This window comes from Salmo trutta, chromosome 29, assembly GCF_901001165.1.
Source record: "Salmo trutta chromosome 29, fSalTru1.1, whole genome shotgun sequence".
Classification (NCBI taxonomy): domain Eukaryota; kingdom Metazoa; phylum Chordata; class Actinopteri; order Salmoniformes; family Salmonidae; genus Salmo; species Salmo trutta.
Window position 1 is genome coordinate 30,589,299 of NC_042985.1, and position 21,802 is coordinate 30,611,100.

Here is a 21,802-nt window from a genome sequence, read left to right on the forward strand (position 1 = left end):
AATGTAAAAATAGGACTTCTATTTTGGGACTGATGGTTCTGGCCTGCCAAAATATGTTATACAGAAAGGCAAGCAGGTGAATGAGATGACACTTCAAAGGTGGAGGGAGCTGAAAGAACACCATCCTGCGGTGGCCTAAATCCCAGAATACCTGCGATAAAACACACTCCTTTAATGTTCTGTGTCTGGCTCAGAGTGAAAAGAGAGACTCGAGAGAACATTTTCGAGAAAGGAACATTTTCATAGCCTATCCATTGGAAATGTACAGACATATAGGTATACCTTGTTACCATCCTCCTACCATGTTATTACCACTTTGTTATAGGCTGTTGTGTAGACTTGGAATAAAAGAGCCATTCATAAGAAAAAGCATAGAAAACCAGAAACTGACGGACACCATGAACGTATGCATACAGTCAGACTCAGTGCTGTACATTCTAATGCTGTTAGCCTATAGAATGTACAGTAAAGACAAAGAGAGAACACTGGCTGGCCATTTCATGATGTCTTAAAGTAGCCGTTTCACCCTGTTTATCCTCATTGGTCCACATTTGTACCTCTGTCCCTCGCCTTGACCCTGCCCCATACCCTGCCTTAACTGGCATTCACAGCCAATCACCATGGAATCCTCATAACCACTACTTCCGTTTCTCATTCTCCCATTTCATCATTTCAACATGACATCTCATTATGTTGAGCATTATTTATCTGTTCCAGTGAATCCTCAACTGATGACAGAGCAACTGTTATTTTTTCAGATAAAAAAATGATAATTCTGGTGCAGGCTCTGGAATTCTGCGGTGAATCTCGCTTTGAGAGAAAGCGTTTAAACTCCCAGATAACAGAACTATTGTATAACTCCCGTCAGTATCGTACCCAACTCAAACCAGAAAACACTATTTTATACTTAAAACATTGTGCACAGAAAGCATCATTGTGTTCCTAAATAAGAAATCAGCAGACTTGCTGACTTTTCACATTATGGCTGAAACAAAATGCTATAGCAACAAAGAGTGCTTAGAGCTGTAATGGAAAATAAACCTCATGAATAAACATGTATATTTTAAAGAAATGCTTCCAATCTGAACTGTATTACTCATCACCAGTTGGGATATTCTAAAGACAATGCTAGAAACAAGACCTAAAAAGCAGCTCTAGAGTTTTCTGTTGTACTATTCTATTTCAAGCCAGTTGAGGTGCTATGATTGGTAATGCTCATGTCCTGCTCAGATGCACATATTTTCATATCCACAGTTCCCTGCACCATCCAAAGGAGATGTTGGGGTTTGTGCGACAAAATACTCTGGCCTTACTGTTGTCATGGAGGTACTCAAACACAGAATGGTTATGTGCTTATAGATTTGATTTTGACCGTTGGTTAGCAGCATACTTGCCATAGTACTTCAACACTGTAAATGAGTGAGAATTTTCTATCCAATACGAGAGGTCTCTTGTCCACTTTGTTTTGTTTTTTTTTAAGCGGTGGATCAGCTTTAATATTGCGGATAGAATATTGCTTCCATCAATGTAATTGTCTGCATCATTTCCAATCCCCCATATATTTTTGGGGTAAATATATATCCATATACATACATACACATATATGTATATATATATATATATACATACATACACATATATGTATATATATATATATACACTGCTCAAAAAAATAAAGGGAACACTTAAACAACACATCCTAGATCTGAATGAAAGAAATAATCTTATTAAATACTTTTTTCTTTACATAGTTGAATGTGCTGACAACAAAATCACACAAAAATAATCAATGGAAATCCAATTTATCAACCCATGGAGGTCTGGATTTGGAGTCACACTCAAAATTAAAGTGGAAAACCACACTACAGGCTGATCCAACTTTGATTTAATGTCCTTAAAACAAGTCAAAATGAGGCTCAGTAGTGTGTGTGGCCTCCACGTGCCTGTATGACCTCCCTACAATGCCTGGGCATGCTCCTGATGAGGTGGCGGATGGTCTCCTGAGGGATCTCCTCCCAGACCTGGACTAAAGCATCCGCCAACTCCTGGACAGTCTGTGGTGCAAAGTGGCGTTGGTGGATGGAGCGAGACATGATGTCCCAGATGTGCTCAATTGGATTCAGGTCTGGGGAACGGGCAGGCCAGTCCATAGCATCAATGCCTTCCTCTTGCAGGAACTGCTGACACACTCCAGCCACATGAGGTCTAGCATTGTCTTGCATTAGGAGGAACCCAGGGCCAACCCTCACCAGCATATGGTCTCACAAGGGGTCTGAGGATCTCATCTCGGTACCTAATGGCAGTCAGGCTACCTCTGGCGAGAACATGGAGGGCTGTGCAGCCCCCCAAAGAAATACCACCCCACACCATGACTGACCCACCACCAAACCGGTCATGCTGGAGGATATTACAGGCAGCAGAACATTCTCCACGGCGTCTCCAGACTCTGTCACGTCTGTCACGTGCTCAGTGTGAACCTGCTTTCATCTGTGAAGAGCACAGGGCGCCAGTGGCGAATTTGCCAATCTTGGTGTTCTCTGGCAAATGCCAAACGTCCTGCACGGTGTTGGGCTGTAAGCACAACCCCCACCTGTGGATGTCGGGCCCTCATACAACCCTCATGGAGTCTGTTTCTGACCGTTTGAGCAGACACATGCACATTTGTGGCCTGCTGGAGGTCATTTTGCAGGGCTCTGGCAGTGCTTCTCCTGCTCCTCCTTGCACAAAGGCGGAGGTAGCGGTCCTGCGGCTGGGTTGTTGCCCTCCTACGGCCTCCTCCACGTCTGCTGATGTACTGGCCTGTCTCCTGGTAGCGCCTCCATGCTCTGGAGACTACGCTGACAGACACAGCAAACCTTCTTGCCACAGCTCGCATTGATGTGCCATCCTGGATGAGCTGCACTACCTGAGCCACTTGTGTGGGTTGTAGACTCCGTCTCATGCTACCACTAGAGTGAAAGCACCGCCAGCATTCAAAAGTGACCAAAACATCAGCCAGGAAGCATAGGAACTGAGAAGTGGTCTGTGGTTACCACCTGCAGAACCACTCCTTTATTGGGGGTGTCTTGCTAATTGCCTATAATTTCCACCTGTTGTCTATTCCATTTGCACAACAGCATGTGAAATTTATTGTCAGTCAGTGTTGCTTCCAAAGTGGACAGTTTGATTTCACAGAAGTGTGATTGACTTGGAGTTACATTGTGTTGTTTAAGTGTTCCCTTTATTTTTTTGAGCAGTATATATATATATATATATATATATATATATATATATATATATATATATATATATATATATTCAGTTGAAGTCTGAAGTTTACATACACCTAGGTTGGAGTCATTAAAACTCGTTTTTCAACCACTCCACAAATTTCTTGTTAACAAACTATAGTTTTGGCAAGTCGGTTAGGACATCTACTTTGTGCATGACACAAGTAATTTTCCAACAATTGTTTACAGACAGATTATTTCACTTCATATCTCACTGTATCACAATTCCAGTGGGTCAGAAGTTTACATACACTAAGTTGACTGTGCCTTTAAACAGCTTGGAAAATTCCAGAAAATGATGTCATGGCTTTAGAAGCTTCTGATAGGCTAATTGACATCATTTGAGACAATTGGATGTTTACTGTGGATGTATTTCAAGGCCTACCTTCAAACTCAGTGCCTCTTTGCTTGACATCATGGGAAAATCAAAAGAAATCAGCCAAAATATTGTAGACCTCCACAAGTCTGGTTCATCCTTGGGAGCAATTTCCAAACGCCTGAAGGTACCACGTTCATCTGTACAAACAATAGTACGCATGTATAAACACCATGGGACCACGCAGCCGCCATACCGCTCAGGAAGGAGACGCGTTCTGTCTCCTAGAGATGAACGTACTTTAGTGCGAAAAGTGCAAATCCATCCCAGAACAACAGCAAAGGACCTTGTGAAGATCCTGGAGGAAACAGGACATCATTTTCTGGAATTTTCCAAGCTGTTTAAAGGCACAGTCAACTTCTGACCCACTGGAATTGTGATACCGTGAATTATAAGTGAAATAATCTGTCTGTAAACAATTGTTGGAAAAATGATTTGTGTCATGCACAAAGTAGATGTCCTAACCGACTTGCCAAAACTATAGTTTGTTAACAAGAAATTTGTGGAGTGGTTGAAAAACAAGTTTTAATGACTCCGACCTAAGTGTATGTAAACTTCCGACTTCAACTGTACCACTTGGATCCTGTTTCAGTAATAATGAAATCAGACCTTCTTGTTGCGTGTCCAATAATTTACCATTTATATAGGAGTGGTTAAAACATGCTAATAATGGTCCTCTGAGTATATCAAAAACAGTTTGGTATGATATTTGCATTTCTACTAAGTAAACCTCCAATTGGTCCCCACTATTCCACCCCCTAAAACCGCTCCTCATCCCGAGTTGTCATCCCAATGCCTGGCAGACGACCCCCGACCCCCCGGATCCCATGGCCCCGGAGAGACCGGGACCCATCCTTCAAAAAGAGCACACAGTGCCACCTACAGAACAGAAGCAGATCAACCGCCAAATTCATGGCAGTCTCTATGGGGGTGCCACAGGGTTCAATTCTCGGGCCGACTCTCTTCTCTGTAAACATCAATGATGTCACTCTTGCTGCTGGTGATTCTCTGATCCACCTCTACGCAGACGACACCATTCTGTATACCTCTGGCCCTTCTGTGGACACGCTGTTAACAAACCTCCAGACGAGCTTCAATGTCATAGAACACTCCTTCCGTGGCCTCCAACTGCTCTTAAATGCAAGTAAAACTAAATGCATGCTCTTTAACCGATCGCTGCCTGTACCCGCCTGCCTAGCATCAGTACTTTGGACGGTTCTGACTTAGAATATGTGGACAACTACAAATACCTAGGTGTCTGGTTAGACTGTAAACTCTCCTTCCAGACTCACATTAAGCATCTCCAATCCAAAATTAAATCTAGAATCGGCTTCCTATTTCACAGCAAAGCATCCTTCACTCATGCCACCAAACATACCCTCGTAAAACTGACTATCCTACCGATCCTTGACTTCGGCGATGTAATTTACAAAATAGCCTCCAACACTCTTCTCAGCAAATTGGATGTAGTCTATCACAGTGCCATCACCAAAGCCCCATATACTACCTACCATTGCGATCTGTATGCTCTCGTTGGCTGGCCCTCGCTTCATATCTGTCGCCAAACCCACTGGGTCCAGGTCATCTATAAGTCTTTGCTAGGTAAAGCCCCGCCTTATCTCAGCTCACTGGTCACCATAGCAGCACCCACCCGTAGCACGTGCTCCAGCCTGTATATTTCACTGGTCATCCCCAAAGCCAACTCCTCCTTTGGCCGCCTTTCCATTCAGTTTTCTGCTGCCAATGACTGGAACGAATTGCAAAAATCACTGAAGCTGGAGTCTTATATCTCCCTCACTAGCTTTAAGCATCAGCTGTAAGAGCAGCTTACCGATCATTGCACCTGTACACAGCCCATCTGTAAATAGCCCACCCAACTACCTCATCCCCATATTTATTTCTTTTTTGCTCCTTTGCACCCCAGTATATCTACTTGCACATTCATCTTCTGCACATATATCACTCCAGTGTTTAATTGCTAAATTGTAATTATTTCGCCACTATGGCCTATTTATTGCCTTACCTCCCTAATCTTACGACATTTGCACACACTGTATATAGATTTTTCTATTGTGTTATTGACTGTACGTTTGTTTATCCCATGTGTAACTCTGTGTTGTTTGTTTCGCACGGCTTTGCTTTATCTTGGCCAGGTCGCAGTTGTAAATGAGAACTTGTTCTCAACTGGCCTACCTGGTTAAATAAAGGTGAAATAAATGTTATTTTTTAAATCCATCGCCCTCATCTCAATTTGTATTATATATAGGCATTAAAAAAATAATTATATATATTTTCAAAATCCTGTTTATCTTATTTTCCATAATTAGCAATTCATATTTGTAGTAATGTAGGCAGTGTCTTGTCCACTTTCCCCTTTGACTCAGTCTCTCCATTTTTTTATATTTTTTTATTTAACCTTTATTTAACTAATTCACTTAGTACCACCTGGATTTCACATCAGGATTAGACAATGTTATATCCTTCTCTCCCATATAGGCAATATACTGCACCTAATATGACAGTAAGTAGATAATATATAAACATGTAGACCTGCACATTGACATCGGTTCTCTAACCAGATTCTAAGCTGAGCATCATCAATCAAATTTCAATCAAATTTATTTATAAAGCCCTTCTTACATCAGCTGATGTCACAAAATGCTGTACAGAAACCCAGCCTAAAACCCCAAACAGCAAGCAATGCAGGTGTAGAAGCATCAGGGCTTGATTTATAGTACACAGCCCACTGTGACAGCCATGCTGGCATCAAGAGCACACAGAAGCATTTCCCATCAATTTCACAGCAGATAGCACACTGTCCACTGCTCGCACAGTAATATATTTTTTAATAGTCTCCTCAAGATATAAAATAAAAGGCTACATGACATTACTGCCTTCAGAGAGACAAAACCAAATTGGTATTGGCATGCATTTTTGTCAGCTAGCCTATAAGCTCCTGACCTGAAAGCCACCCCTCACTGATGATGAGGACAAAATATTTAACGTGTCCATCATGTGACACCAGACCAGACAAATAAAAATATGCAAATACAAACATTTTGTACAGAAAAGTATTAAGTCATTATATCAGTCTCTAATCACCAAGTGTGGATACTAGGATTGCTTGAGAAGCCATCTATTTTCCTCATTCAGTGCATCACTTAGGTCACCTTCCATCGAATGCTGTACATCCACTGCTAACAGATCAGAGGACCACTTTGTTCAATAGAGCGGACACTGTAGACTAGTGCTGAGCGATTAGTGCTTTTTGAGGTCGGTTTGGTTTCGGTTCGATTAAAAAATTATCACAGTTTTCGATTTTGTTCATTTTTTTAAAGTGCATGTGGGTTGAATGCTGTAACAACACAGAATAAAACAATTAATAACAATTAAGTCCCATAATGGTAGTGACTGCCCATTACTGCTTATAATTTATTAACCATCATTTATTCACTTTACTTTAATAAAATATTTCAGTTGTTGTGTATATTAAATGTGTTTTATTTGATGACTTCAATATTTCATTCTAAGTCATCTCATCTCTGTAGAGCTGCTGGCTATGCTGTCTGACAAAATCACTATTTTAGTAGTTCTTCAAAGTAAATAAGGCATACTTTTATGACTGCTGAATACCAACTATCAATCCCTTAGCTAATGTATTTCAGGTAGAGATACCTCAAGAAGAAACTGCTCTCCAGACTCTATCTCTCTCAATCGCTCATTCTTCTCTCTTTTACGTAGCAGGCATAAAAGAAACACGGACCGGACAAGTAGGCGTGCAATGGATTATGGCCATTGTAGTTCATTACCACGTTTTCTGAGCTAAACTACGTTGAATATTGGCCTGTTGGAAACTACAACTCCCTACTACATCGCACATTTCGGGCTTGATCTGATTTATCTCTAGAGAAACTGAACATTGTGCACATTGAGCTCTCAGACAAAAACAGAATTCAATGGGATTCACATAATTGAACCGATGACGGTCAATTACTTAGTTAAAAAAACCAAAAATAACTGAAATTACAGTTAATCGCTCAGCACCACTGTAGACACAAGTTCTTGCCATCTGAAGGTAACGGCATGTGTGAGATTTGCTAACAAGGTCTCTAGAGAGTTAGAATTGCCAAACATCCGCTAAATTGGTTCAAATAAAATACTTTTAAGACAAAACATATTGATCATCAAAGGTTAAAGTATAAAAGACACTGATTAATTGAGTTCTGTCCCAGCATCAGGGCCAGAAGACCACTGACACCCCAATAAAGTCAGCTCATATCACCATCTTGTGGTTATAAGTAGGTACTACATCTACAGCCCATTGTTTGCGATGGTAAGGTTGCTGCAGAATGCAGTTTTACTTGGTAGATATTATTGCTCACCTGGTGTTGAAGAGAGGGTCGTTATAGACGAATAGAGGGTGCATCACTGTACGGTCCCGAGATAGAAACACACCCTGGTTGTGAGGAGCCATGACTCCCCCCTGCTGCTTGTGACAGCTCCTCAACGCAGGCTGATCTGTAAGAGATAATAGAATAATAACAATGAGTGAAAGCATCCAGAATATTCAAACTATATATTTATACCATCAGATGAAGAAATACTGGTGTGACAACACACTTCATTTTCCCCAGATGATGAATTAAATCATGTTACAATATGCCACTTCATCATTCATTCCTTTGTTTAGGCCTAAACACCAGAAATTGAACATGTAAACAAAAATACAAACAAAATGCTGATTACCCTTTCTCTATTGTTTTCTTCATTTAACTAATTGGGACAATGGACTGTCTGGCACTGATGCAGGGGCCATGTGTTACAACATATCCAACTGGACAGACAATAATCTCTTCACTGCTGTGGCTTACAGTTGCTATTTTGGCCCAGTTCTTAGGTAGTTTAGTACGGGTTAAAACCTCCTGCTAACATTAACACATGAAACTGACAAAAATTACATATTTTGTGATTTAAAGACTGTGATTTACTGTACCTTCAATATCCAGTAGAAAACAGGTTAGCAAGTGTGGATACGCCTCTTCCAGAACAGAGCAGAAAGCACAGAAGGCCCCAGGGCCCTTCAAAGACAACTTGTCCAGAAATATCTCTGCCCTTTTCTTATTGGTGTCATAACCCAGGATTTCCTTGCATTCCACCAGAGAGAACACCCTGTCATACACAAGGTATGGCAGCACCTTGTTGACATCCAGCTCCTTCAGTAACCGCTCCCTATGGTGTCTCAGGATTTTGGCAGCCCACGTTTTCTTATTTTTGCCAGATGGTCTCCGGCCGCTCATCTGCTTCTTCACAAACCAATTCCGAGTATCACTGCCCAGCATTTTGAGGTTGGATAAAATTACTTTTTCTTTAACAACACTTCTCTCTTAGCAAAAGTCAATTGGATGGTAGCACATATTCTACAAATGTGGAGGTTGCCATGCCAAATATTTCCATAATGGTGACTATGTTTCCACCAGACATAATATCTCTAGACAGGAAGGTCGACAGTCTGGACATGGACAAAAAATTAGCTTGGTGCTTATGTTGTTAAGAGGATTATCATACTATGTATAGACCTTCACAAACTGCTCACCATGAAAATACAGCACTCAGACCAACTTACTATTTGGCTTTGTTATAACAGACCAATAGCCTATTCATAATATTTATATTAGTAATACTTGTCTATTTAACATCCGTCTATAGTCTCTATAAAATCAGGCTGGGCACTGCATATTTGTTTATTGCCATGCTGTCATTGTTCTCTCTCTTTTCATGTCCCTACAGTGAGTTGAGGAGCTGTGACTGTGTTATAGGATTTATTTGGCGTAAGCTACCCGACAGTAGCCTGTGAGTTTGGAGTCAATAAACCGTCAATTCGAGAACTGGTGTGGATACTATATTATCGAGATAATAAGAGTACCAACCTTTTTTACCGCCAAGATGTCCATGCTGCGCTGCTCGCGCCCTCGAATGGCAACATCCGGAACGCGGCCGATCATTGACGTCATCCTCACCTTGATGATTTACTCAACATCAAGGTTTTCTGATCAACAAGGACAAACATTTTATAAACACCATTTATAAAACTAAAAAAACTGAAATCTTTGGACAGTCATTGTGCAAAGTATGTTCACAAATAGAACCGCATGGTTCTCAAATAGTGTGAGAAGAGGAAGCCGTTGGTTTTGGGGTAAGTTAGCTAGCTAGCTCAAGGCTAACTTACTTAGCTACACTTGAATACAATAACGTATTTGGGATAACGTTACCAGTTTCATAATTTATTGAGTGCAAAAAAAAATCAATTTCAGTATCTGAGGGTGGAGGTATTACAAGTTGGGAGACAGCAGACTACCTTTTCAGTGAGGATGCCGCCTGTCCTGATACAGAAAGGTAACGTTAGGCTAGTTAGCTAGACTTGAAATCATTGGCCACTTTAATAAATTGATCACTAACGTTAGTAACTTGAATAATGTTTACATATCTTGCATTACTCATCTCACATGTATATACTGTATTGCATACCATCTATTGCATCTTGCCTATGATGCTCAGCCATCGCTCATCCATATATGTATATATTCTTATTCCATCCCTTTACTTAGATTTGTGTGTATTAGGTAGTTGTTGTGGAATTGTTAGATTACTGTTAGATATTACTGCACTGTCAGGAGCTAGAAGAACAAGCATTTCGCTACACTCACAATAACATCTGCTAACCATGTGTATGTGACCAATACAATTTGATTTGATTTAGCTAACGTTAGCTATGCACATGTAGCTAGACAGTTATCTAGTCAAGTATTTATTCATGAACTATTGTGACTCCATGCCGTCCAGATTAATTCTTACTTATTTGTCAAATAAAATAGCCACTTCGGATGTTGCTTTTGTTTTCTCTTGCTTGTACCTTTGATAACCCCAGATGATCATGTTTTACTGTTCTTGTTCACTGATTTTCCTCCGCATGTGACCGTTTTTGTCCTGATTCCTGCATGCTGTGTCACTGTCATAGGCCCGCCCCTAGGGGGCATGGTTTATTCGTCAGCAGTGCATCCAGGAAATATAAATCGAAATGTAGACCCTTTGACTTACTTTTGTTTATTTATTTCAGGATATTTGAGAGTGTGGACTATGCTGAGAACAGGCTAACAGTTTTTCACAGCTTCTATCTAGCTGCCTGTGAGAAATGCCACAGTGTCAAGTCGGTGTGCATCGGTCATTATGTGCTGCCTCCTATCTCTGTCCAGGAGGGTAAGTAGATAATATACCAGCTTTCATTCCCTTGCATTTTGCATGATAGTCATAATGCAATTCATTTCCCATAATAATATTCTCCATAACACTGAAAAATATGCACACAAAATATCTAAATATTTACCTTTTCAGTGGTGAAAGCAGTGGTTGGGAGATTTATTTGGGAGCAGGAGGATAATGCAAAGGCTGTTGATACAGAGGTAAAATATGCTCTTCATCTTAGTTTCAATTTAGTGAGTCATAATTTCTTCACTTTAAGCACAATTCATTTGTATATGTATTGTATTTCTATTGTAAGGATTCAGATGACAGACTGGCATTGGGCAATAGGCAGAAGGAAGAAGACTACAGTGGAGGTTGCTGTGATCACACAGACATCAATAGTTGGTATGTACTGCATGTTGTATGGGTCTCCTGATCAGCTACTAATTTTGAGGGGTTCCCCTTCGTCTACACTGATTGAAGTGGAATTAACAAGTGACATCAATAAGGGATCATAGCTTTCACCTGAATTCACCTGGTCAGTCTATGTCATGGAAAGAGCAGGTGTCCTTAATGTTTTGTATACTCAGTATATAAATAATTGGTCCAGAACAGAGCATGTTTTTAAAAATAAAATACCAGTTAGGGTCATATTTTTCTATGCAATGGTTTCAACTATTCAGTATAATGTGCTCACACTAAACAATATACTATTTTTATGAAATAGCCACGAGGTACCCTTTCTGGATACTCCGGATACTCCACAAAGAGAGGGGGCTCTGTGTTGCGAAGTACAACATTACCCAGTTAATAACATGGTTACAGGTAAAACAAATACTTATCACCCAGCATTCTTACAACTATCCTTATTGTGTGCTTTCCATATGAATGTATTATCAATTATAGAAATACACCCTTTCTGGAATAATGGAAACATTTATAATGTAACAATGTTTATTCTATTTGAAGGATATGTCAGTATTGATGAACTGAGGACTTACTCAGGAGAACTTCAAGACTTCCTACCAGGCCATTGTGGTTCTTCAGTCTCTAAAAAAAGGCGCTCCACAGTAGATATTGCTTAATGTCATATTACAAGGATACAGATCACAGGGATAATTAAGAGTAACGCTTTTTATTGGAGAAGAACAAATACAGTATGGGATGTTAAATGGAAGATTTAGCAGGATCACTAAACAGTGTTGTCCCTTTTTCACTATTCACCATTGTTTTAGTTGTTGAATTATATATTTTTATTTTTATTTAACCTATTGAATTAAAAAGAGTTTATGTACATATATTTTTATTTACACAGACATGATGAGATACAGTGTGTTATGAATTAGAAATATCTGTCTCGGTTTCTTTCACTTTTCCCAGCAAAATGAAGTCCAAACCCTGCATGAAGCATAGAAAATTAAAACTAAATGGTTACCAATACATACATATAGCACACCTGAACCAGACTGGTTTGCAGTCAATACTTATTCAACACATTGAAGAACAAACACAAGTTCCATACTTGAATCAGTAGATATTTTGACAAAGCTTTTTGCTTGTTACCTTCCAATTTATTTTTATTTTATTTAACTAGGCAAGTCAGTTAAGAACAAATTCTTATTTAGAATGACGGCCTACCAATAGGCAAAAGGCCTCCTGCGGGGACGGGGGCTGGGATTAAAATTATAGGACAAAACACACATCACGACAAGAGAGACAACACAACACTACATAAAAAGAGATAGCATGGCAGCAACACATGACAACACAGCATCAGCATGGTAGTAACACAACATAACAACAACATGGTAGCAACACAACATGGCAGCAGCACAAAACAGGGTCCAAACATTTGGCACAGACAACAGCACAAAGGGCAAGAAGGTAGAGACAACAATACATCACACGAAGCAGTCACAACTGTAAGTAAGCGTGTCCATGATTGAGTCTTTGAATGAAGAGATGTAGGTAAAACTGTCCAGTTTGAGTGTTTGTTGCAGCTCGTTTCAGTTGCTAGCTGCAGCGAACTGAAAAGACGAGCGACCCAGGGATGTGTGTGCTTTGGGGACCTTGAACAGAATGTGACTGGCAGAATGGGTGTTGTATGTGGAGGATGAGGGCTGCAGTAAATATCTCAGATGGGGGAGTGAGGCCTAAGAGGGTTTTATAAATAAGCATCAACCAGTGGGTCTTGCGACAGGTATACAGCGATGGCCAGTTTACAGAGGAGTATAGAGTGCAGTGATGTGTCCTATAAGGAGCATTGGTGGCAAATCTGATGGCCGAATGGTGAAGAACATCTAGCCGCTCGAGAGCACCCTTACCTGCGAATCTATAAATTACGTCTCCATAATCTAGCATGGGTAGGATGGTCATCTGAATCAGGGTTAGTTTAGCAGCTGAGGTGAAAGAGGAGCGATTACGATAGAGGAAACCAAGTCTAGATTTTACTTTAGCCTGCAGCTTTGATATGTGCTGAGAGAAGGACAGTGTACCGTCTAGCCATACTCCAAAGTACTTGTATGAGGTGACTATCTCAAGCTCTAAACCATCAGAGGTAGTAATCACACCTGTGGGGAGAGGGGCATTCTTCTTACCAAACCACATGATCTTTGTTTTGGAGGTGTTCCGAACAAGGTTAAGGGTAGAGAAAGCTTGTTGGACACTAAGAAAGCTTTGTTGTAGAGCGTTTAACACAAGATCCGGGGAGGGGCCAGCTGAGTATAAGACTGTATCATCTGCATATAAATTGATGAGAGAGCTTCCTACTGCCTGAGCTATGATGTTGATGTAAATTGAGAAGAGCGTGGGGCCTAGGATTGAGCCTTGTACTCCCTTGGTGACAGGCAGTGGCTGAAACAGCAGATGCTCTGCCTTTATACACTGCACTCTTTGAGAGAGGTAGTTAACAAATCAGGCCAAAGACCCCTCAGAGACAACGATACTCCTTAGCCGGCCCACAAGAATGGAATGGTCTACCGAATGGTTTGCCCAAGTAAATAAAAATAGCACAAAATTGCTTAGAATCAAGTGCAATGGTGACATTGAGGACCAATGATGTGGTTTGTGTCTGAGTGGTCAAGCTTAGTCATCCCGTTAAATCCAAGGATCAGGTCATCTTCCAGTGACGTAATGACATTGAACTTCATACTCATGACTTGAAAACTTGTCATATCTGTAGAAAATATTTAACTGATTATGCATTTAGGCTAATCATACAACAATAATATTGCCTTTGCTTTTAGCAACTTCTCTCTGCAGATATACTGTAAAGAGACTCAATGATCAGTTGAATGCACATGAAATCACTGACCTGACAGTGATTTGGGCACATGCTCAAAACTGATTCTGTCCAAATTGATCAAGTTATTGATTTCATCTGGAAGAGCCTTTAGTTCATTGCCTGCCAGGTTCAACCAATGTAGGGCTTGTAACTGTCCTAGGTCAGCAGGCAGTTCAGTGATTGCATTATTGTTCAGACAAGTTCAAGTTTTTGTAACATGCTGAGTTTTCTGATGGAGGAAGGCAGCATCATTAGACCACAGGACGCAGCCCACAGCACCTGCAGCTCTGTCAGGTCTCCCAAGGCCTCTGGAGGCACATATATGGGATTATTGACTCCCAGGATGGTAAGGTTCCTCAGACATCCAATGGCACTTGACAGCATAGTTAGCTGATTCCCATCAAGAACAAGTTCCTCAAGCTGTTCTAAATGCAGGATCTTCACAAGAAAGTCATTTCTAATCGGCGAGATTTTATTGCTAGGCATTTGTACAACCTTTCCCCGTAAGTGGTGCTATGTAGGCCGGCCTATGGATAATGTGGAAAATTGGGGTAACATCTTCAATGAAAGTTATTTTTTTCAGTCTTGCCTACCTCGTTTGGAGGGAAGAGAAGACAGTTGTCATTCTAAAACAGCTTTGTTTAATTTTGGTTAGTGTTGTAGGTGGAAGTACAACTAGACATGGGTGACTAATATTGAACTTTTCCAAATGTTTGCGAGCACATTCAACAACCATATCTTCGATGTTCATTATTTCTTAGCGTTATTTGTAGCGAAGTAAAAAAAAAAAAGCAAAATACTCTATGTACAAAGCAGACGGACAGACATTCGAGTCAAAGATTCTTCACATTTATACATCCGGTGAAATATCTGTTCTATCTGGTGGAGTCTTATTCAGAGCACTGATTCCGACGTCTTTAATATTTGTCTCCATAGAAACATTTCCTGTGTGTTTTCAACCTCATTCCCGCCCCCGGAAACGACCTGTGATTGGTCCATTTACCAGACACTGCAATTATGTGACAAATCAGAGCGCTCTGGGTTAGCTCAAATGAGACGCAGTCATTTCATAGCCTTACACAATAATCAACGTATAAATCATTAGAATAAGTCAGATTCGATTAATAAAATAGCTACGAAATAGCGATACACTTTTCGTTAAATTTTAAGAATAGCTCAATTCGACCCTCCCTTCTTTGCTATAATGGCATGTTCTCTCCAACCGTACGCCAATTACATGTTTTGTTTTGTCGGCTGCCCACCAAGCAGCAGGAAGATGCACTTTGAGCCCTGCACAGACCAAACAAACATTTTACAAGATTTCTGCATTTATTCACAACGTAGTTGTCTTTGAGTGAATACAACATGGAAAAAGAAAACCTGTCCGTGGTGTTGCATTCCCAGGGTGACCTCAGACTGGTAATAAAGTAGTCTATAATAATGTCATGATGATGTAAGCAGATCGAGATTTCATGAAAACTGCAGCTTTCGGTCAATATCAGAAAGTCGCTAAACGTAACGTTAGTTAGCTCATCTGCTCATGGCATAGCTTCGTCCCGGAACTAGCCATTTAAATAATATTAACAATTTTGACTTATTTTTGAACATTAAAAGTTTTTTTAAAAGTAATCTGTGACATTAAAAGTAAAAGTAAAATGTTTTAATATAAATGGTCATTTAAATGGCTGGTTGCGGGACACTACTCGTGAACATGGGGAAATGCCAGTATGAATGGAGAAATAATTGCGATTGATTACTTGAATGGTTAGGCTAATTGTGATGATTGATTTCTTACAGGAACAACGACCCATCCCTGAGCCAGGTCCAAATGGTATAGAAACAATGTAGTATCCAGACAGCTTGTACAGTATATTTCTGCATTTCATTTTATTTGTGTACAGTTTGTGTATCCTGTGGAGCAATTGCTTGTCTTTCCTTTATTCAGAGGTGTTGCTTCAGATGCATTCAGTTGGGATCTGTGGGTCGGATGTGCACTACTGGCAAAATGGACGCATAGGTGACTTTGTGGTAAAGAAGCCCATGGTGCTGGGGCATGAGGCCGCTGGTCGGGTGGTGAAGGTGGGCTCAGCGGTGAAGAACCTCAAAGAAGGTAAGAACTGCAAGCATGTGAGAAGGAAGTACTCAGTTGATTCAATGAGGTTATGTTTTGCTTTTATTGCAGGTTAAAGTTCATCAGTTAAAAAAACATTGATCAGATAACGCAACTTTGGGTTGTCTGTCAATTATTAATTTGTGTTGGATAATTAGGGGATAGAGTCGCTGTAGAGCCAGGTGTCCCTCGCGAGATGGATGAGTTCTTCAAATCAGGAAACTACAATCTTTCCCCCACCATCTTCTTCTGTGCCACACCCCCTGATGATGGGAATTTGTGCAGATTTTACAAACACAGCGCCAACTTCTGTTACAAGTGAGTTCATTATTTCTACTTTATCTACAAGGACAGATAACTGTCAACATACTGCCATTGTAGAACATTGGGGGTAACATGACAAACCTATATTGCTTAAGTTCTCTCTGTTTCTGTGTATGAACAGGCTGCCTGACAATGTGACATATGAGGAAGGGGCCCTGATTGAGCCGCTGTCTGTGGGTATTCATGCCTGCCGCAGAGCTGGAGTGACCCTGGGCAGTAGTGTACTTATCTGTGGGGCAGGTAGGTAAAGCTCGGCTGTCATTAATTGTTACTGTTATTTACTGTTACTGCAGCTTGGACCCATGAAGTGTGACACAATTTAGCAGTTGCAGCTATTCAGGTTTTATGTCCAGTCATTCAACTACTACAAGACATGATAAAAATAAAATTAAATGTAACTTTGCAGAACATACAGCCAATTAGAAGTATGGAGGTTATTACATTCCACTAACATGCCCGTGCAAGTTTGGAAATTAAAGAATGTGGTTTAGTTTCAAAAGTGAGAATCATGTTGACACAGCAGGGCCTATATGGAAAATACATTTATCATTAACTAAAAAGCAAGAGCTGATCTTTATTTAACCAACCCTTTCATTCATTAATGAATGTTTAGGTATTTACATGTGTTAATTGTTCATCAGTTGGGAAACCCAGTGAACTGAAACACCTATAGTAACAGACTTGATATTTAACAAATCTACTCTTCTGGTAAGCGAGTGTGCTTTATAAACAATTAACACATGTAAATACCTAAACATTCATTAATGAATGAAAGGGTTGGTTAAATAAAGATCAGCTCTTGCTTTTTAGTTAATGATACATTTATTTTCCATATAGGCCCTGCGATACACTATCGTCCTGTCCAGGGAGTGTACTTTTACATCAAGCTGCCTCAAGCTACTGAATCAGGCGATAGGCTCCTGCCCTATGGGCCCTTCTGGCTCAGACAAGGCTTACGTACTATTTCCTATACCGACCCCTCATGTCATCACTTCTAGCCCTCATGCAGACAGTTTCACAATGACCAGCTAAGTTGAAAAATATCCTGTACGGTGACTAGCACAGCCTCATATCCCCATCGAGTGCATCGGCGTGGAGAGCAGTGTGCAAACTTCCAATTAACATGTCCACATTCAACCTAAGCATCTCTCTCATTTCTCTTTTCCCTATCACAGGACCAATTGGGCTGGTCTGTCTGCTGGTGGCCAAGGCTATGGGTGCCTCACAGGTGGTCATATCTGGTAAGGCACAGGGTATAATAATACACTCTATATGGGATCCATTTTGTTTCTCTCAAATCAGAATTGTCTACCAGGGACTTCCTTCTTTTGAAAGGGCTTCGAAGTGAGAAGGTATAAATGTGGGTACATGAGTAATACTGTGTGCTGGCCCAGTATAGTAGGGACTGCCACAGTATTCTTTTTGTCCTTCCTGTTTCAGACCTGTCAGCAGATCGCCTGGTCATGGCGAAGGAGCTGGGAGCAGACTTCCCTCTGACTGTGAAGAGAGGGGATGGGCCTGAGGAGCTGGCAAAGAGAGTGGAGGGAATGCTGGGAGCACAGCCTCATATCACCATTGAGTGCACCGGTGTGGAGAGCAGTGTCCAAACTGCCATTTATGTAAGTACAGCCACAAGAGTGATATTAGAGCCCATGGAAATACTGTACTGTGAAATGTTGCAGTTTTCTCTTATAAAAAACAAACAAACTATTGGAACCATGACAAAGAACTGATGTTGGTACAAGATGGAGGGAATGTTGGAGCATAACTGACGAAATTACAGTTAACGAAAATATACGCTTAATCCAGTATAAACTGATCTATAGAATTTATTATACAAGAGACAAAATTCACAAATTCTACAGCACAACGACAGAGTCATGTCTTAAGTGTAAAACTAATAATGACTCAATAATCCATGCTTTCTGGGAACGCTATGAAGTCCAAAAGTTATGGGAGGAGAAAGAAAGTTGGCTGTTAGAAGTATTAGAATGTAAACTTACTTTTAATCCATCTGTCTGCATATTTCAATACATGGCATATGGGGGTGTAGTGAGAAACGCATTAATAAGGAAAGAAATTCCACAAATGAACTTTTAACAAAGAACACCTGTTAATTGAAATGCATTCCAGGTGACTATCTCATGAAGCTGGCTGAGAGAATGCCAAGAGTGTGCAAAGCAGTCATCAAGGCAAAGTGTGGCTACTTTGAAGAATCTCAAATCTAAAATATATATATATAACACTTTTTTTGGTTACTACATGATTCCATATGTGTTATTTTGTAGTTTTGATGTCTTCACTATTATTCTACAATGTAGAAAATGGTAAAAATAAAGAAAAAACCTTGAATGAGTAGGTGTGATCAAACTTTTGACTGGTACTGTATATATGCTTGCTGCCAGGCTACACGTCCTGGAGGAGTGGTGGTTCTAGTGGGGTTGGGTGCAGCGATGACCACTATCCCACTGCTTAATGCTGCTCTCAGAGAGGTGGACATCAGAGGGGTCTTCCGCTACTGCAACACGTAAGTGAACCTCCTCTCACGTTAACTAGGTACAGAAAATAAGTTGTTGCCTTTTACACCAAAGAGCCATGAAGCCAGCGCAGGACGTAGGTCTTCAAATCAAATTTTACTTGTCACATGCTTCGTAAATCAACAGGTGTAGAATAACAGTGAAATGCTTACTTCCAGGCCCTTCCCAAAAATGGGAGGTCTTTAGGAATTTGGTCCCTAATGTTCCTACAATCTAACACGTTGTGTTTATCTGTTGTCTTATAACTCTACTGTTCATGTGTTTTTGTCCTCTTATTCTAGCTGGCCAATGGCTATAGCGATGCTGGCCTCTAAGAAGGTGAACGTGGCGCCCCTGGTGACCCACCGGTTCCCCCTGGAGCAGGCTGTGCAGGCCTTCGAGACCACACGCCAAGGACAAGGGGTCAAGATCATGCTCAAGTGTGACAAGACTGACCAGAACCCCTGAGAGGACTGGGAACACCAGGACCAATAAGAGAGCCAGTCTAGACAACCACAGCAGCTTTCTCTTTCATCATGTGATTTCAAGTTGCTTTTGAGTGGGATTGTTTGATTACCATATTTGTATAAGATGACGCAACACTGTTAAATACAGCCTTTGAATCTTGTTATAAACCAGAAAGTATTGAAATATTGTAGTTGTTTTTTGTGTAGTCCTCTAGTCAGTACCTAGCTGCTGCCACCAGGGGGAGGTAGAGACTAATTCACACACTATTTCAAGTCCAGTGTGTTGCACATCCTGTAATCAGACAATCAATCTCCTGTCCATACAATAAATATAAAACAATTTGTAAATGGTTTATGTGAAACTGTTGACTAATAAAACCTAATGACACAATTCACAGTAAAACAAATATATTCCAATGAGCCAGCCAAACAGAAATTGGGGTTTATTTGAGATTTTATTGTTATCTTGCCATAATGACTTGATACTATCATGAGGCATGCACACAGATAAATGTAATTTTTAGTACAATGCATGTTAAAGCATTACTCAGTCGTAAGGCTTCCTCAGTCACAGTGGGATTCTTTGTTCATCTTTCTCTCAAGGCTGAAGCCCGACACAGCAGAAGGAGGGATGTTTGTAGTGACTAACCGTGACGCTTATGAGCACAATCCTAGACAAAGTTCTCTTTATGTACAGACATTCTAATACTGCTTATGGCAATGGACACAGTTCTTACAACACAATACATTCACAAATCGACTGAGTTTCTGTTGGAGTGAAACACATAAGATGAACATAGCACACATATAAACTACCCTTTCAAGTTTCATACATTGCTTATTCTTTTGAAAATCAAACCAATGTTAAATTAAATAGTTTGGAATTAACTGTTATTAAAATGTGTGCAAGACAGTGCTGTCCAATAAATTGTGTTGACATAAGGAAGTTAAAAAAAACACTTGCACACTAGTCAGTAACAATTACCTCATGACTTCTTGTCATGACGAGGTGGAACTTCTGTAAAATGAAAAAGTTCAAATCTGAAGGGATATGGCGTTTTGTAACATACAACCTCTACTGCTAGCATTGGCTTGATATACAGTACCAGTCAAAAGTTTGGACACACCTACTCATTCAAAGGTTTTTCTTTATTCTGACTATTTTCTACATTGTAGAATAACAGTGAAGACATCAAAACTATGAAATAGCACATATGGATTCATGTAGTAACCAAAAAAAGTGTTAAACAAATCAAAATATATTTTATATTTGAGATTCTTCAAAGTAGTCACCCTTTCTTTGCCTTGACAGCTTTGCACACTCTTGACATTCTCAACCAGCTTCATGAGGTAGTCACCTGGAATGCATTTCAATTAACAGGTGTGCCTTGTTAAAAGTTAATTTGTGTAATTTATTTCCTTAATGAGTTTGCGACAATCAGTAGTGTTGTGACAAGGAAGATGTGGTATACAGAAGATAGCCTTATTTGGTAAAAGACCAAGTCCATATTATGGCAAGAACAGCTCAAATAAACAAAGAGAAATGACAGTCCATCATTACTTTAAGACATGAAGGTCAGTCAATACGGAACATTTCAAGAAAATTTGCAGTTGCAAAAACCGTCAAGCGATATGATGAAACTGGCTCTCATGAGGACCGCCACAGGAAAGGAAGACCCAGTTACCTCTGCTGCAAAGAATAAGTTCATTAGAGTTACCAGCCTCAGAAATTGAAGTCCAAATAAATGCTTCACAGAGTTCAAGTAACAGACACATCTCAACCTCAGCTCTTCAGAGGAGACTGCGTGAATCAGGCCTTCATAGTCGAATTGTTGCAAAGAAACCAATACTAAAGGACACCAATAAGAAGAGACTTGCTTGGGCCAAGAAACATGAGCAATGGACATTAGACCGGTGGAAATCTGTCCTTTGGTCTGATGGGTCCAAATTTTAGATTTTTGGTTCAAACCGCTGTGTCTTTGTGAAACGCAGAGTAGGTGAACGGATGATCTCCGCATGTGTGGCTCCCACTGTGAAGCATGGAGGAGGTGGTGTGATGGGGTGAGGGTGCTTTGCTGGTGACACTGTCAGTGATTTATTTAGAATTCAAGGCACACTTAACCAGTATGGCTACCACAGTGTTCTGCAGCAATACACCATCTCATCTGGTTTGCGCTTAATGGGACTATCATTTGTTTTTCAACAGGACAATGACCCA

At 40.4% G+C, this 21,802-nt stretch overlaps 3 protein-coding genes across 3 annotated transcripts in view; 2 read left to right on the forward strand and 1 right to left on the reverse strand.

Annotated features, from left to right (window-relative positions):
• The window catches only part of LOC115167354 (tight junction protein ZO-1), a 171,294-nt gene extending 161,623 nt beyond the window's left edge, over window positions 1-9,671 (reverse strand). The window contains exons 1-3 of the mRNA XM_029721707.1: window positions 9,573-9,671; window positions 8,639-8,948; window positions 8,028-8,163 (exon numbers count right to left, since the gene is read on the reverse strand). Of these exons, the coding sequence (XP_029577567.1) occupies window positions 8,028-8,163; window positions 8,639-8,948; window positions 9,573-9,656 (530 nt within the window). The 5' untranslated portion in view covers window positions 9,657-9,671. The remainder of the gene's footprint in view (window positions 1-8,027; window positions 8,164-8,638; window positions 8,949-9,572) is intronic.
• terb2 (telomere repeat binding bouquet formation protein 2) lies at window positions 9,619-12,180 on the forward strand. The gene is made up of 7 exons (XM_029721710.1): window positions 9,619-9,838; window positions 9,957-10,038; window positions 10,760-10,899; window positions 11,035-11,102; window positions 11,201-11,289; window positions 11,612-11,709; window positions 11,854-12,180. The coding sequence occupies exons 1-7, from the start codon at window positions 9,775-9,777 to the stop codon at window positions 11,967-11,969; spliced, it is 657 nt and encodes a 218-aa protein (XP_029577570.1). The 5' UTR covers window positions 9,619-9,774; the 3' UTR covers window positions 11,970-12,180.
• A 3,217-nt stretch (window positions 12,181-15,397) lies between these two features.
• On the forward strand, window positions 15,398-19,975 carry sord (sorbitol dehydrogenase). The gene is made up of 9 exons (XM_029721712.1): window positions 15,398-15,586; window positions 15,965-15,998; window positions 16,113-16,277; window positions 16,436-16,595; window positions 16,723-16,841; window positions 17,777-17,842; window positions 18,042-18,220; window positions 19,007-19,128; window positions 19,420-19,975. Exons 1-9 carry the CDS (start codon window positions 15,533-15,535, stop codon window positions 19,583-19,585), a joined length of 1,065 nt encoding a protein of 354 aa, XP_029577572.1. The 5' UTR covers window positions 15,398-15,532; the 3' UTR covers window positions 19,586-19,975.
• Window positions 19,976-21,802: the final 1,827 nt, after the last annotated feature.